The sequence below is a fragment of the Haliotis cracherodii genome, unplaced genomic scaffold (genome assembly GCF_022045235.1).
Source record: "Haliotis cracherodii isolate W230 unplaced genomic scaffold, xgHalCrac1.p SCAF_23, whole genome shotgun sequence".
Taxonomy (NCBI): Eukaryota; Metazoa; Mollusca; class Gastropoda; order Lepetellida; family Haliotidae; genus Haliotis; species Haliotis cracherodii.
In genome coordinates this window covers 399,160-416,255 of record NW_027266279.1, presented here as the reverse complement: position 1 = coordinate 416,255, position 17,096 = coordinate 399,160, and the positions used below count along the sequence as shown (strand labels likewise).

Sequence of the window (17,096 nt, the reverse complement as noted above, 5' to 3'; positions counted from 1 at the left end):
AGAGGTTAGAGCCAAACACCACTCTACACGTCTATTCTTGTGTTATTGTTTCAAGAGCGGAGAGGCAATTCCTTTCTTTTTTTCCCATCCAAGTTCAATCAAATTTCTTCTTACTGTAGATTTGGATACATTTACTGTCCCTCTATTTACCATTTCATGTTCGATATTTGAAATACTCGCCCTTCTGTTTTTAGAAGCCAAAATACCCAGTCTCACACGATCACCAAACACCAGTTTTCGAGGTCTCCCCGCTCCTTTTCTGTGCTCAATTCCTGAACCATTCTCAATATTCTTCTTAACTCTATACACTGTAGAAAGAGGAGTATCTGTGCTCTTTGCTAATGTAGCAGCATCAGTGATGCCTTCATCATGGAGCTGTAGAATCAACCTTCTTTTCTCCTCTGCACTCATTTCTGACATATATCAGGAAAAGTCGTCTGCTCCATAATCAAGGGAGATAACTCTAATTTGCAACTTCTAAAATTGAAGAAGAGTTGCTTCCCTTTGACCCTAATTTTTAAACACTTGTCAATATTGATATTTTATGTATGCTTCCTTGAATATGACATTAAAATCACCAATAATTTTGAACCAGACTATACCAGAGGTGGCCTTGGACATGTTTTAAACAAAAAATGGTTCCAAACAATATATGGAAAGAAATAAACTATCTGAGGTTTTGTTGAGAACTGTTTACTGGACATGTTGGATGTCCACAAAAAATATGTGTGGAGAGAATCAGTTGTTCAGCTTCTCCTTTAGAGAAAAAAGTTGTATGTTGCAGTGGTTGAAGTAAACTTCTGTCTCTAATTAATATCCAACCGTGACCACTGATTCCTATAAAACACATGCCACTCTCAGTCACCAATTAACTACACAAAGTGACATATTAAGGAACAACAAAAAACAACAGTAATTAGATTATAATTGTTTTACTAAAATCTAAACATCCAACATCAAAGTGATGCAGTAAAATGTAACATCATTTCATCCAAACAACTATCCTGAAAAGCTGAATCCCTCGCTTTGTTTTTTCTTTCTTCTTAACTTCTTCAGTTTCCGCTTTTCTGTGGATGAATGGCTCTTGACACCTGTCACCAACTCGTGTCTACTGGCGTCCCCATGGGCACCAAAAGTTTTCTCGGTTATTTCTGCGTTCCTAACCATGGAACCGAAGCCACCAACATGAGACAATCGTTTTGCCGGCTTCGCTGCCTCTCCGGAAGGGGTACACTGCAGTACACAACAGGAAAGGTTGCTGACATCCAGGAATTCAATACTTCGTTTCCGAAACATTCCGACTCTTTCACTCTCAACTGATGCTTGGCCCATGTGCTTCTGGCCACCACAAAACACAGTTTTGACTGGAGTGGCACAAGGCAGAGAGTTATCTACCCTTAACACCTCTTCAGTTTCAGTAGCTAGGTATGAGGAGTCTAAATCTTCCGATTTGGGGATTATTTTGATTTTCCTGTCATCCTTACTTGCACAGTTATCAACGTCCTCATCCTCATCTATATCATCCCTTTCAAACTCAGTTACACCTGAGCTGAGTAATAGATTTTTCTGTGCCTTTTTTGCCTTTTTCTTAAGTCTTTTTTTTTCCTTTCTTGTAAAAGTTCTGGTACTTTCATTGCCATTATTCAAAGTAAGTCTACTTTCTGAACATCCAACACCTTCCTTTTCAGCATGTGAACCATTCCCTTGAAACTTCCTCCTTTCAAAACAAGCCACAAAGAAACCATTGGTCAAATTGTCCTCAGGCGACATCCTCAGACACATCGGAGCATGCTCATAACCTTTCACCCCTCGGTTCGACCAATCAGAGAAGACCAGTTTCAGTTTGAAGTCCTCACCAACCTTTTGGATAACTTCTTCCACGACCTCCTCATTTTCCTGTGCATGTATTGAGCAGGTTGAATAGACCACTCTCTTCACTCTGGGAAAGGACAGGGCATGTTTCAAAATGGTGGCTTGGAAATTTGACAAGCTCTTCAGTCGAGCCGCAGTAGAGTTGTCGTCATCAGATAAGTGATTAAGTCTTCCAACGATTCCTGAAAGGAAATAGAAATTGTGTTATGTTTTCCTTACATACATGGAATGCAGTCTGATACTTTAACCACACGTCCAAACCCCAAGCACAGTGTTATCAGGCATTTATCTTGGATTCCAAACTAAGCGCCTTTGCAGGCAAATGGGAAATAGAATTATTGTTTTCAAAATTGGGATTCTTTTCTTATTTCCCTAAATTCAGAGGTATTCTCAACATTGATTTTTAACACTGCTTTCAATGCAATAATGTTAAACTACCAGTAATTTAATTCTATAGTGGTCCTCTTGTTAGTGAAATTCAAGTCACATCTACAAACTCATCATATTGGTGGAAACTACAACGGCATGAAATGGGAAATGTTTAAATCCTATTTTGGAATTTTAACTGACATTTGCTGCAGACTCGGGGCAAGAAATCAGCCTCTAAGCAAACAACAACCTGAACAACCTCTTCTGTACTAAAAGTTCAGCTTATAATTGATAATACAAAAATCTACTGAAATTGAAGTTAAGAGCAACAATCCACACCATGACATGGTATCAACAAAGTCAGTGAACAAGTAAGTCCATGGTAGTTACATCTTCCTGAGGATGGAATCTCTGTGGCAGGGATCGTAGCGCCACCAGTGGCTATTACCAGTTACGTAACTTCTATTGACCAATCAGGTTCCACCTCTTATATCACTTGCATTTGCTTCAAACAAAACATCAGCGCCCAGTCAAGACAATCTAATCGTCCTTCAAAATCTACATTGTGATAAAACAGATCTCACTTCACAAAGTGCATCAAATCAGGTGATCACCTTGATTAAAAACATGAAAAGATTTGAAAGCTATCTGCTGACGCAAAGTTGGCAGCACACATGCTTTCCAAATCCTGCAATCGACCTAAACCTGCACGGCAGTTTACGAACCAGACATCATATATCATAAATGCCATACTTTGATTCGTTAAAAGTCATACTAGTATTTGTTTTTGTTGGACGATTCTATGTCAACACGTAATTCTCGCGATCACGTGCACGGGAGCCTTGACGGTGACTGGTCAGACTGGTTCCATGTAAAAAATAATACCCGGCAATAGCGATCAGCTGCTTTGCTTAGGGTTATTATTATTTTAAATATGTTTAGTAAAAGCTGCATCTAAATTATCAAGATATTGGAATATATTATTCCTGATAAAATAAAAATTATTCAGATTACAACTTTTGCTGATCCTTGCATTAAAATACTGTAAAGTTATATCATTGGGTGTGTCTTGACCGGTAGATTCCAAGAAAACGTGTGTACAGCTGATTGCTGAGTCTGGCTTAGTTTACGAGAAAATACACAAGGTAATCTTAATCCCTGGATATAAACCATGCCTAGCTGAACAAAAATACAATTTAAACGGTAAATAAACATGTCTGGTGATTTTTTATCTCAAACTTCGCATTTGCACTGACAAAGTTTCTCATCACCTGTTCGTTTGCCGGACTTTGCTGAAGGGGTACGGTGTAATTTTTTTCTGCGCATAATATTCAAAATTCTTTTTTTCCAAAATATTGAACCCGCTAGAGTGGGGTGCGCATTATACATGGGTGCGCACTATACTCAAGAAAATATGGTACACAATTTTGATTGAACTATGCATAGACTCGTTGGTGAAGCCAAAATATAACTCCATCATTCCAGCCAAGTTCTGCAAGGATGGAAACTGGACTTTTATAGTCAGTTAACTCCCTTGCCTTGGGGAGATATGGTTGTTACTGACCTCTCCTGCCCCCATAATCTGCATGTGAGTTCAGCCCCATCTGTACAAACTGTCTGTAGCCTGCCTGCCCAAGTCAGTCTGTCTTATCTTAAAGGTATCCAGGGATGTAGAACTACTAAGCTAGCAATAGTTGTAAAGCTAAGTTGACAGCATGTTTGATATGGGACGACAACCAAGTCAGGGTGATCTTGGACAGTGACTGCTGGTGCTGACAAAGGGATTGTGTGAATCTGAGATTTGAACAACAGCACACATGGAAACCAATTCAGAGAACATTTTGAAGAACAAAAACGAAAATCTGAAACATTTTTTTTATTAAATCTTCCACCTACTGCCCTTTCTATCAGGATTTTCCAAAATAATCTGTGAACCAAAACATAAAAAAAAATCTACCAACTGTGTCACTGAATAACATCACAATCACTGGTCTGTCTGGTCCAGACTCTCATTCACAGGCGGCCATCAAACACTGACTGCAGCAATAAACAACAGACAAATATGAATAAACGAACGAAACAACATTCCCTGAATTCTCACCGGACCCACTACATGAAGGATCCACCAGCATGTACTCGACTGCAGCATACTTCTCCTCCAGAGGGTCGACAGACAGGAAGTCCTGACACGTCTGCTCCGTGTTGGTGACTCCCGCCACCTCCAGCAGCTGAGACATTGTCTTCAGACGACGCCGGTCTTTGTCAAAGGCAAATACTTTCCTAGAAAAAAAATTGTTCGGTTTAAAGTTGATTATTTCACATCTGCGAAATTATGTAAGTAACAATTCAAAAATCATTATCTAAAATTTGAACTGTGGCTAAGTGAGTGAGTGAGTTGAAATTTGCAATATTTCAGCTTTTTCATGACGAGCAGTTTAACAATAATAACAAATATATTTTGAGTGAATAAAACTGTCATTGATGAACAGTACAACAACCAGACTACCACAGATTCAATTTAGAATTAGTTGAGAACATTTAAAAGAAACTGTGACACGGAATGACAACATGTTTAAGTCACATGAAATTAACTTTTGCCTTTTCTTGACCTTGGCCAAGAAATGTATCCAACACAATATGTATATGTATACGTTTAAGGATGAGATATTATCTCACTTTGAGAAGAGTCATAGGTGAGGTGAGGTGAAATTGGGTTTAACGTCGCGTCCAAGATTATTGCATGTATATAGCCACGTGCATGCACGAGTATGTGTGTGTGTGGCTGCTTGTACTAGTCCGGACTAATGCCGATTTATAGTGCTAGCTCACTGAGATACCATGCCGCAGTTTAACATGAATACCCCACTCAGACACAGTATACTGACTCCGAGCCGACCAGTCCTTGTTTTAGACCCTTAATGCCGAGCGCCAGACAGGGTAACAACAAGTACAATCTTTTAACGTCTTTTTGTATGACGCGGCCCGGGATCGAACTCTGGACCTTCCACTCTCCGGGCAGACGCTCTACCACAAGACCACGGAGGCTGTCCGAGAAGAGTCATAACATTTTATAGATATGATTTATCCTGTCACAGTTATTTACTCAATAACACCATCAGAAAACAGAATGATTATCAAACAAAACACACAAACCCTGAGTTTCGGAGGAGACTGGCGACATGGCTGGTCTTGTTGCCTGGGGCAGCGCAGCTGTCAATCACCACACTGCCCTCTGGTGGACTCAACACATGGGCGGGGAAACAGCTAGCCTGGAGGAGGAAATTAATCATGTTACATTTGTTTTAGAGCCTCACACTGGATATGTCCAACACATACCTCTCTGTTCAACTAATGTAACAGCAACTGAAAGAAAATGGTGAGAATGTGATTTATAAAGCGATGTGCGATGATGCATGTGTGCGATGATGCGTGTGTGCATGCATGCCATTCCAGAGTTACAGTATTCTAACCAGGATCCCTCCCACTTAAGTTCTTAAGGCTACGACTATTTCAGTCTATGTAAGCATAAGGTTGTCACGGTGTGAGTGATAGCTACGTCCACCTGGTTCATTCTCCAGCTTATGACGACCTAATGTATAGTCATGTAGATAGTCATGAGCTGTTGTTTGTTTGTTTGTTTGTTGCTTAACACTGCACCAAGCCATATGCCAGCTGTACGCCTGTAAATAATCGAGTCTGGACCAGACAATCCAGTGATCAGTATTGTGAACAACAAAGACACACAATGAACCAAGTAAACAAGCCTGACCTCCCGATCCATGTAGTCGTCTCTTACGACCAGCACTGAAAACCTAAAATGCCATCATTGATCATTCTGTTCTCACCAATATATGTGGCTTAAAAACGTAAGTGCGGGTGGGCGGTGGGTTTTTATATTTCCTTGCTTATTCAAACTAGTATGTAACCAGATAAACAGTTTTGACCATCAACCTGGGAAAGGGCCTCCCTACATAAACCAACTTACAGAAACTCCTACTGGCGCCATGACCATAACACAAGTAAAACAATGTGCATGTAAAGGGAAGTAACTGTGTGAAATATTGGAATGCATCGTTTTCCAGAATCAGGATTTTTTTTTTCAATGGAAATAAATATGAACTTTGAGGCAGATTTAATTATGATGCGGGCGCTGCCTGAGAACAAAGACACTTACTTTTAGCCTTTATAATAATGAATATTTTGATAAAAATTGCATCACATACACAGGAGGCCTGTGTAACCTCTCACTCTAAAATGAATATTATCTGACCTTGTCCTGCAGGATTATCTCCCCTGTTGTACACAGCCTGTGTTTGTGAAAGTCAGTCCCCGGGGGGAACACCAGCAAATCTGGGAGATGGGGATCTTGTAGAAATTCTCGCTGACCAAGCTTCTGCATGTCATTGACAAAGCTGAAATAACATGATTGATGAAGATAAAAGCAAATTCTTAAAGATAACACTGACAGTAACATTGCACCATTGATTCATGGACACAGACATTTTGTCAGAGGCAGTCATCGGGATTAAGGTGATAAAACAGGAAGTGGTCAGCATGGAAGTCAGCATACTGTGTGTGAGTGTAGTCTCCATGTTAAAAGGACAGTACGTTGATGGTTCTGTGTGTTTCTAAATCACGCATGAAATAATTTCCAAGTGCGGTGTCACACCTTTAGTTCATGCACAATTTAATTCTCAAACCAAAAGAATAAAGCTCTGCCCAGCGAAGCCGACAACGCAAACATTGCACAGATTATCTCACTTCAGTTATGTTTTCATCAGATGCAAATTGAAGAGAAAGTCGTGATTTTTTCATACAGCAGAATTACTAATTGCTAGCTTTATTGGATTAGAAGCAAGTGTTTATCAAGGCCAAGTTTACATTATATAGGCCTTGGTCGCATCAACTATTTAACTTGCATTGAGAAAATATCCTGAAACATGGAAAACTATTTCCATATGCATATTCATACTTTTTTTACATTGGTTGTACACATCCACGAGCTGTCATCACGCCCGACGGACAGCTCGCGATACAGTCACTTTGATGTGTAAAGCTATACTGTCATGTCCCTCAGTGTCACAGTTGTAGCAGTATATCTTTACATCTATGCAACACAGTATGTGAAGTGCACCAAATATAATTTCAGAAAAAGCACATATGTTTACAAACGAGAAAAGTCTGGTCACGTGATAAGGCTACACCTATGGTGTGGTCACTGGAGCAGAATAAGCTGAGCAGATTAATCTTGGGGGTTATAAAAAAACGATGCTTTAGAACGGTTCATGTACTGGCCCTTTACCCTTGTGCCATAGTATAACCGGCACACAAAAACACACAATTGATGCATAATGCCATATAAATGCAATAATCTTGACCTCATCACCCAGCACAGAATTTCTCTTGCTTACGAGTGAAGATTGATAGGACAGACATTTCTAGCAACATTGGATGAGTTCCTCGGTACTTATCATCACAGAATGAAGATACAGACCCTGGACAATCAAGGATGGTCGATCCAAAACACTTTGTCTTTTTCCATTACTTTACAACAGTTTCATCGAAATGATTTTCAAGTCAATGACTAATTGAAATTGTCCACTTTAAAAACACGCCTTTAAAAACGTCTTAGTTCTCAGACACTGCGCCATCATTGCTGTGATTAGAAACAACAAATGGATATTCTGACTTATTTGTAAAAGGTCTTGATTAAGTAACCTATTATTGCATGACATACTACTACGGCAGGTGCGTTGCCCCCCCCCTTGATATTTATAGAAAACAATTTTATTTGAATCATGAAAATACAAATTGGGGACAAGTGATACTTGTACAAATATTTGCCCCGCCCCCTCAAAAAAATGTGAACAACGGCCTTGGTTAGTAAACACTGTCATGGATAACTTGGGAAGGTGAAACACGATGAATGTCCGTACTTCTTTGTCCCCTTCACAAGCCGCCAGCCCTCCTTCATGAAGGTGTCTGCTGCTTTCTGTGCTGTGGTTCTCAGCAAGTTCACACGGACATATCTGGGCAGAGATATGGCTGTAAGAAATGTGGAGACAGAAATTAGTGAGTGAGTGAGTGTAGTTTTATGCCACTTTTAGCAATATCGTGAAACCAGAAATTGGGCTTCACACATTGTACCCATGTATGGAATCGAACCCTGGTCTTTGGCCTGACTATATGATGACATGCATCAACCAAGTCAGTGAGCCTGACCCCCCAATCCTGTTAGCCGCCTCTTATGACAACCATGAGTTGTTAAAGAGAAATTCTCACACAGATCTTCACGGGTCATATGGGGGTTTGTAAATAATCCAGTCTGGACCAGACAAACCAGTGATATTGATATATTATGAGCAATGATCCATGCCGTCAGAACACAATGAGTTGCTGTCAACCAATCAGTGAGTCCGACCACCCGACAAGTTGCCTCACGAGAAACACAGAAAATGGCCGCAGGTCCCACTAAGTGGGCAGGCATCCCTGGGTTCGTTATCAATTGGGGGCCCTTTTGTCTGTTTGTTAATCAAACACCACACAAAGCAATATTCCAGCTATATGACGGCAGTCTGGACCTGACAATCCAGTGATCGATATTGTGAGCAATGTTCAACATTGTCAGGTTACGATGACACAGTGGACCAAGTCCCCGAGTCTGTTTGTTGTTTTTTAACAGTGCACTCATAATATTCCAGCAATAAGATGGCAAACTGTAAATAATCAAGTCTGGACCAGACCATCCAGCGATTGACAGCAAGAGCATCAATCCACTCAAATAGGATACGATGACATGCATCAACCAAGTCCGCGAGTCTGACCACCTGATCCTGTTAGTTGCCTCTTACTACAAGCACCGTTGCCTTTTACATCAAGTATGGGTTGCTGAAGACTTATTCAGACCCGGATCTTAACAGATATCACCGAGTCTGACCACCTGATCTATTTGGTCGCCTCTTATAACCAGCATAGTTTACTGGGGACCCATCTTAACCTTGAATCCCAACATGGAATGGGCGCATCACTAATCTAGTACACCAAAAACATCTTCCAACATGAATGTGTATTGCGGAGTCGACCCTGCCTCTGCATCACTGAGGGTTGCGGTAATGATGCAGGAGTGTATGTGAATTCCCAACCAAACCAAACCAAACCAAATCATACCCATTGAGTCTGTAGCCACTCCCAACTTGTGGACAAATTTCATGGTGAACATGGAGACAAAACAAATACAACTGAGAAATAGAACTGAATAATAATTGCTTACATACAAATATTGAATAATAAATGTATTTCAAATCTTTGATTTTAAATATAAATAAATACTTGAAGCATTATGATACTGCCAGTGATAGATTTGGAAGCTCAAATTAATCTCCTTCTCAGCTCTGATCTGTAGGTAATCCCATACTCCACTCACCAATGGTCCTTCTCGGCTTGGATAAACCAGATGTATTTTTATATAATAGTCGTTATAAAGAATATTGCAATCCTATCAACACGAGCCAAACAAATTAATTAATTAATCCAATTTACACACCACTGACTGAATGCTCTTATTTATTTATTTATTAATAATAATGGATCCTGCAAAAGAAAAACTAATACTTTCCATATTTTTTAAATATTATATTCACAAAAGAGCCTGTCAAAGAGAACAAAATTTCAATAAGAAAAGAACAGAAAATGTGTTTTCAAATTCAATCCAAGTTTTTTCTACGAGTCCACTGTAACTTGTGTCTATGGGTAGGGAGTGGCTACAAATTCACTGTTTTCCATGATGCAGACATGGAAACCATCAAATGTTAATTATCTGTGTGTGATGACTACTCCCTAAAATATCTGATTTTTGTTATTTCCAGAGTGTTAAAGAACACAGTGATGTCTGACTGTACCATGTGCTTCTTCTGGGATAAGCTCCGACAGACTGGACACTTGCTTCTCAGCCAGCAGGCGGCCATGTTCCCTTTCTATCACAAGCTTATAGCGCAAAAACTGTTTCTGAAATAACAAAGAAAAGGCTCATTAAATGTTGGCAGTATCTCATTTCTTTATCATGTTCATTATAATTATTTCTTTCTTATAAATGTCACAATGACCCTCCTGGGAACTTTCATCGTCATTATAAAATTCTGGTGGATCTTTTTCGGGAGAGGAACTAAATCTTGTTTACCACAATCTTTGATCTTACACACAAAAATCTTCAATGACTATTTTGGCTAAGTTTACCGCTATCATTCCAGCCTTGTCAAGTCCTTGTCCAATGAGGAACTCGTACAGCAGGACGATGAAAACGTACTGCTTCTCTTCATAGCTGGTCAGTTTCCGGGGAATCTTTGTCCTCTTCAGTAACAGACTCAGGATCTGCCAGAACTTCAGGGTTTCACATACCAAGGCATAAAGCTTGCGTTTGTTCTGGAAGATAAATAGCAATGAGCATGACAAGTTGGTTTGTTGGGTGAAACGCCATTTTGAACAGTATTTCAGTTTCATCATGGCGTGTCTGCTTAATGTGGGAGAAAAGCCCAGTGATGCACAGGACAGTAAACCACATCAGCATCTGAAGAGGCATCTGTCAAAGTCCAGTTTCCACCCTTGTCCAACTAGGCTGGAATTCTGGACTAATGAGTCAATGCATATCCAATCAAAATCACGTGATGAACTAGACATCTATTTCGTAAACAACATGGATTTTAATGTGTAGTTTTCGGTCAACTGCAGGATTTGCAAAACATGTGTACCGTCAACTGGGTGTTGACAGATATTTTCCAAATCATTTCATATTTATACATGGTGCTCAAAAGATTTGATGCCGTTTTATCACAATTTAGATCTAGATTATCGAACACATCGTCTTGACTGGGTGCCACCATTTTGACATGATAATTTGTTTGTAGCAAATGCAAGTGATATGAGAGGTAGAATCTGATTGGTCAAAAAGAGGAACATAAAAGGGACATAACTCGTCATAGCTACTGGTGGCGCTACCTTCGAGACATGAAATTCACCACAAGTTCGGCAAGGGTGGAAACTTAGTAAAATCTAAATATTTTTTACATTTGTATACTTATCCTGCATTACTCCGTATTGCATTTACTGCTGTCTTTGACAGAGAGACGAACTGTGTGAGGTCCAGCTGCTGAAGAAAGTTGTCTCTACCAGTACAAGAAGCAGCGCCCTCACACAGTCGGCACGTGACCCGGAAGTCATGACGTCACATCAAAACACATAACTGCTTTAAACATAACATCTGAAACTTTGTTGGGAGGCAGCGTAGTGAAGGGAGGGCACTTAGACTTCTTAATGCAGGACAAGTATACAAATGTAAAAAATATTTAGATTTTACTAAAATTTTTAACTTATCCTGCATTTCTCCATATTGCATCTTTATCAGACGGCATGGCATGCGGCATACCTTCAGATGTGATCCATAATAAACCCTCGTCAAGGTCCGATGAAACCGCAAGACATACAAGTGATGACCGGAACATCTACGACCATTCCTGTCTTCAGTCAATGCAAAAAGGAAAAACCAAATAGGCTACCGAAATAGAATGAGGCGGGTAGCCAAACACTAGAACTTACTAAAGAGCAAAAGCAAAACACAGTGGAGCCCTCTAACCTGAAGAGATAAACACCAGAGAGTTCGAACACCGCTCAGGGTATGGAAGAATCAGGTGTGCCGGCGTCAATATCTACCACCATTCCCAAGAGCGAATGCAGAACGCAGGAGAGCCCTCTAGTCTGGAAGTGAGGAACACCAGAGAGGTCAAGGGGTCCCTGCACGGGGTATCGGAGAATCAGCGGCGCTGGCGTCGGTGTCAACATCAACTACCATTCCTGTTGTCAGGAAACGAGAGTTGATGCAAAAAGTAAAACCTGAATAGGTGACATAAACAGAATGAGGTGGGTAGCCAAAAACTAGAGCTCACCTAAGAGCGAATGTTGAAGGCATGAGAGCTCTCTTGTCTGGGTGATAAACACCAGGGAGGTCAACAGGCCCAACTCAGGGAATCAGAGAATCAGTGGCGTCGGTGATAGGTGACCTGTTGGGCAACAACCAGGGACCAAAACTTTGAACACTGTGAAGTACAGATGGAACTCAGCCAGGAACTGCGGTGACGCTGTCATCGGATCCTGGTGTAGCACCATTTATCATCATACAGTCTCCGTGTAGATGGATGGTGGGCTGACACAATAGCCTTGGCAGCTCTAGCTGAATAGTCCTTGGCGCATGGGGCTTTCTACAGATGTGCCAGGCGTGCAGACGAAACCATGCGGGTTTAAGGCGGAAAAGCGTACACGTGTAATCCTTCCCAGGAAAAACTGAAGGCGTCGACTGCGGCCGGATCCGGCACCGGTGAAATGTAAGGCAACAGCTGGCAGATCTGAGATGTGGCGAACAGATTCATGCCTGGGGTGTCGATCGTTTAACTTAGTCTCGTGAAGACCTCTGGGTGGAGCTTCCACTCGGTGGGAGCCACATAGTCTGGCCTGGACAGATCCTGTACCAGAACATGCTCTCAAACTGGTGAGTGCAAGATGAGCTCCTTTTTCTTAAAGTACAGGTCCAGGCTGACCACCAAGTCAAGGAAGCGGAAGGTCTGGTTTAGCAGGGATGGAGAGTGGGGAGTACCCTGGTTCCTCAAACACAACACCATGGTGATGTTGTCCATGATCAACAGGGCATGACCGAGAATTCTCTAAGAGCAAGTGACGTCCAGGATAAGCGCTTTTATCTCAAGGATGTTGCTGTGCCATTGGTGTTGATTTCCAGATCACAGTGTTGGCTGGTGTGGGCAATCCCAGAACACGAGCCACTGACAAGGTGGAAGCGGCAGTGGAAGAGCGGGAAGTCATGGTAAATGAGGTCATCTACAAGATTGCAAAGTTGAAAAGTCAGCAACAGGGGTCTCCGATCGTGTACCCTCAAGACGATACATGTAGAGGTGTGCTCGCCTGCAAACCAAACCCCATGTAGACAAAATAAACCAGCTCCACAATTGACCGTCGAGGCATTGACATAACTGGGTAGTCAGAAGTCGAGGCAATGTGTTCATAAGAGAATGAGGAAAACTGTATAACTGTGGTTCGGGTAGATCGCGCCGTACTGAACAAAGTAATGTGATCGTTTACATCACCTGAGCATCATATAAGCGCTCCTGTTGTTATATCGAGGTGACGATGAAGGACAACATCACGATACTAGGCATGTAGTCAACAGGGATCAATTAGAAAATCAACGCTGTATCTGGTAGGCAAGGCTGAAGACATAAAGGTGTCTTAGTTTTAAAGATCAAACTGTACGAAGGAAGGCGATCTTCTCCATCCCTTGAACGCTGTATAAGCGCTATCGTTCTTATAGCGAGGGGGCGATGAAACGAGGTGTCTCGCAACAGTCGCGTTGGCAGGGGAGGTCTATCTTTTCCATCATCTGTGCATGGATGGACTGCGACAAGCGTTTGGTTGGGTGGTTGCACCATGCGTCATGTAAGCATCCAAACCAATCGGTAGAAATACATTGCACTGCTTGCCATGGTAGGTTGACCTAATTCCAGTCGGAAGTGTTCTCAGTCTGAGTACTTGACACGTGACAAGTAAATCACTCTGTGCAGTAACCGAGAAAGCCCCATTGGAGCCGGAAATTAAGTGCAATTTCCACACACAGACAATCCTCAATAAACTGTGTGGTAGACATACAAGTGGTGTGCATGAGTTTTGATTCCTCCCAGGAACGATAGTCGCGATCCCGAAGACGTACAGGTGAGCAGCGACAGGAGCGGTGACAATTGAAAGACGTGGTTTCACCTTGCTTCTCTGTGTGATGATCAGTGAGATGTCAGTAATAGAAGCAGATGTCAGTGGCGCCGGAGAGGCAAATGCCGACGCACCCCTTATATGCCAAAGTAGATCGGTTGAGATACTCAGCTGTGAATTTGATAAAGCGCCATGAGCGCCGGGAAGCTGGTGTTGCTTCTTGGGAACGCTGGTAGTGTTGGTAGCACCGGAGGCGCTGGGAAGCTCGGCTGAGATACTCAGCCGCTGGGAGGCGCCAGTGGCGTCGGGAGTGCCGACAGCGCCGCTGCTGTCAACGTAGATGGCGGAGGAGATGGAAGAACGGTCTCATTACGGGCGACACCGGAAGGGACGATGTTGTTGATAAAGGTGACGGCAAATCTGGAATTTAAGCAAAGCCACAAAGTACGGGAAGCATAATGTAACTCAAATACTTTGCATTTTATTGAAGTTTATGAGAGCAAACAAAACGCTAAAAGGTAGCGAAAAGGCAGAGTTTTAAGCAGGCCAAAACAAAATACATAAATTTAGTGTCTTACCCAAGCCAAAGAAAGAATTCAAAATTTACATGGCCACGTGGTGAATGGCAAACAAATTGGAACAACATTGCGCCCGTAAATTACTGTGACTAGAGCCACAAACGAGCAATAAACATTACAAATTACGAATGGAAGACACTTAAGGTAACAACCCATATACAGGTTACAATGTAGCAGCATACGATTAATGTAGAAACACGAAAAATAAAGAAACCATAAGCTTTAATTTCCACAAGGGACACAAAGTTCGCCCGTCTGTGGAGGTGACAAAGCAGTTATGTGTTTTGATGTTACGTCATGACTTCCGGGTCACGTGCCGACTGTGAGAGGGCACTGCTTCCTGTACTGGTTGGGACAACTTTCTACAGCAGCTGGATCTCACACAGTTCGTCTGTCTGTCAACAGACAGCAGTAACTGCAATACGGAGTAATGCAGGCTAAGTTAATAAATTGGACTTTTCTAGTCAGTTACTCCCTTGCCTCAGGAACTCGGCAACTCTGACACATTGTGCTCATGCCACTCAACAGTAATGAAATAAGAAAAGGAGTTATTAACTATATTTTGACTTGGCCTTGCTTCTTTTACCTGACCTACCTCTTTTTCTTTACTGTCAAGAGATATATTTAACTGGTGGTTAACATGGACTAAGGCAGAAGAAAATCCATTATAAACATTTTAAGCAGCGTAGTTCATATTTAGCATTTAGTTGATTAATTGCAGGTCTATAAAGGTTATTTTGATCTATAATCATACACAATAATTAATCATATTATTAATCGATATAAATTGTGGTTGGTTGGGTTTGTTGTTTTACGCCACACTCAGTAATATTCCAGCTTTATGACAGCGGTCTGTCAATAATCAGGTCTGTACCAGACAACCCAGTGATTAACATCATGAGCATCGATCCATGACCATGATGACAGTTGGTATTGATGACATGCTTCAACCAAGTCAGCGAGCCTGACCACCTGATCACGTTAGTCGCCTCTTACGACAAGCAAAGTCGCCTTTTACGGTAAGCATTGGTTGCTGAAGACCTATTCTACCCCTGATCTTCATTGTTCACTTCATTGGGATACTTTTCAGTCAATATAATGACACCTCTACAGTTGCAGACTATCAATATTAAAGGGGAACAACACTCCAACTCTCAGTTGTATGATCAGCACCGTTTTAATTATTCCGCGTAATCACTAGATGCTAATTAGCGTCAGCAACCCAACAAACTGGGCTTCAGGCCGAGGGAGAATCTCTTTGACAGCATGGGGGAATCCCCTTGAATCCTTGCATTTGATTAGATGATGCTTACTTAAACCTTTCACCTTGCAAATTTGTCTGTGAATGTGTATGTACAATTATGTATTTTAGTGTACTGCAGATATGTGTACGTATTATTTTTGCAACAACGAAGTTCAGTTCATTTACTCAAAACCAAACCAACCCTTATTTTTCAGGCAAATTGCAAATATACAACAATTACTTCTCCCTTCTTGTCATGCATGTTTCATGACATAAACCCCATGATTCTCTTGATCCTCATTTAATGACTTTATTACAAGTATAATTAGTGCAAGAATCACTCAAGATACCTGACAAAGACAATGAAAAATAACTCAATAATGTTCCCCCATGACTGAGGGTGTTAAGGACAGCAATCAGTGGTTTGCATTTGGCAATTCTTATGTCTGGGCTAATTATTTAACCTTAAATTGATCTATAAATCCAAGTCTAACGTGGTGAATGTATAACATGTTATGTAATAGGAATGTTGCAACGCAGCCAGAGAGGCATTGTCATTTGAGTTAGGAAAAAAGACATTGATCAAAGGATTAACCAATAATATGTTGATTGATCCATTACTGTAATCTTGCATAGCTCATTTGTCAAAAGTAAGTGGTCATCTATGTAGATTTACTGAAGCTGAGAAAAAACGGCCGTATCTGGGCTTGAAATGAAGTGAAGTTCAAAGGGCTAGCCGATAATATGTTGATTGATCAATCACTGAAATCTTGCAAAGCTAATTTGTCAAAAGTAAGTGTTCATATAAGTAGATTTATTGAAGCTGAGAGAATACACCCATATCTGGGCTTGAAGTGAAGTGACTTTAAAACTTTTAGTTTTGTTTCCCTTTAAAAATACCATACAATAAATCAGGGGGAATCACATTAAATTATTCATGATCTCAGGGAAAGGGAGTCTAGTGATATTACACATCATCTACGAAGATTTTTAGTTCACAAAGAGAACATGTTTGTCGAACCCATACACAGCGATATATGAATACATATGTAACCGCATGATCATGCGCGAAAAAAGAGGCATTGTTTCTTACATGAAAACGAGAGGCAAATACGAGAGATTTGACGGTTCCTTTCTTCTGCTTGATTGATTTTACTATTTTCGCTGTTTCGTTGTATATATTCATCGTGTTGTCACAGCAATGTACCTCCTAAAACAGTTGGTATCAAAATGTTAAGTTCACAATTTATCCGCGTGTACTAACGAAGCTGCCA

General features: G+C 41.1%; 1 protein-coding gene across 2 annotated transcripts; it reads right to left on the bottom strand.

Moving 5' to 3' along the window:
* Positions 1-956: 956 nt before the first annotated feature.
* Positions 957-17,093, bottom strand: LOC139471652 (28S rRNA (cytosine-C(5))-methyltransferase-like). 2 transcript variants are annotated; one of them, XM_071254076.1, is made up of 8 exons: positions 16,916-17,093; positions 10,474-10,659; positions 10,140-10,245; positions 8,178-8,286; positions 6,512-6,653; positions 5,395-5,510; positions 4,343-4,521; positions 957-2,054 (listed from the first exon to the last, which is right to left on the bottom strand). In XM_071254076.1, exons 1-8 carry the CDS (start codon positions 17,006-17,008, stop codon positions 1,000-1,002), a joined length of 1,986 nt encoding a protein of 661 aa, XP_071110177.1. In that variant the 5' UTR covers positions 17,009-17,093; the 3' UTR covers positions 957-999. The 2 variants fall into 2 exon arrangements, with proteins under 2 accessions (XP_071110177.1, XP_071110178.1); XM_071254077.1 differs by lacking the exon at positions 16,916-17,093 and adding an exon at positions 11,302-11,375.
* Positions 17,094-17,096: the final 3 nt, after the last annotated feature.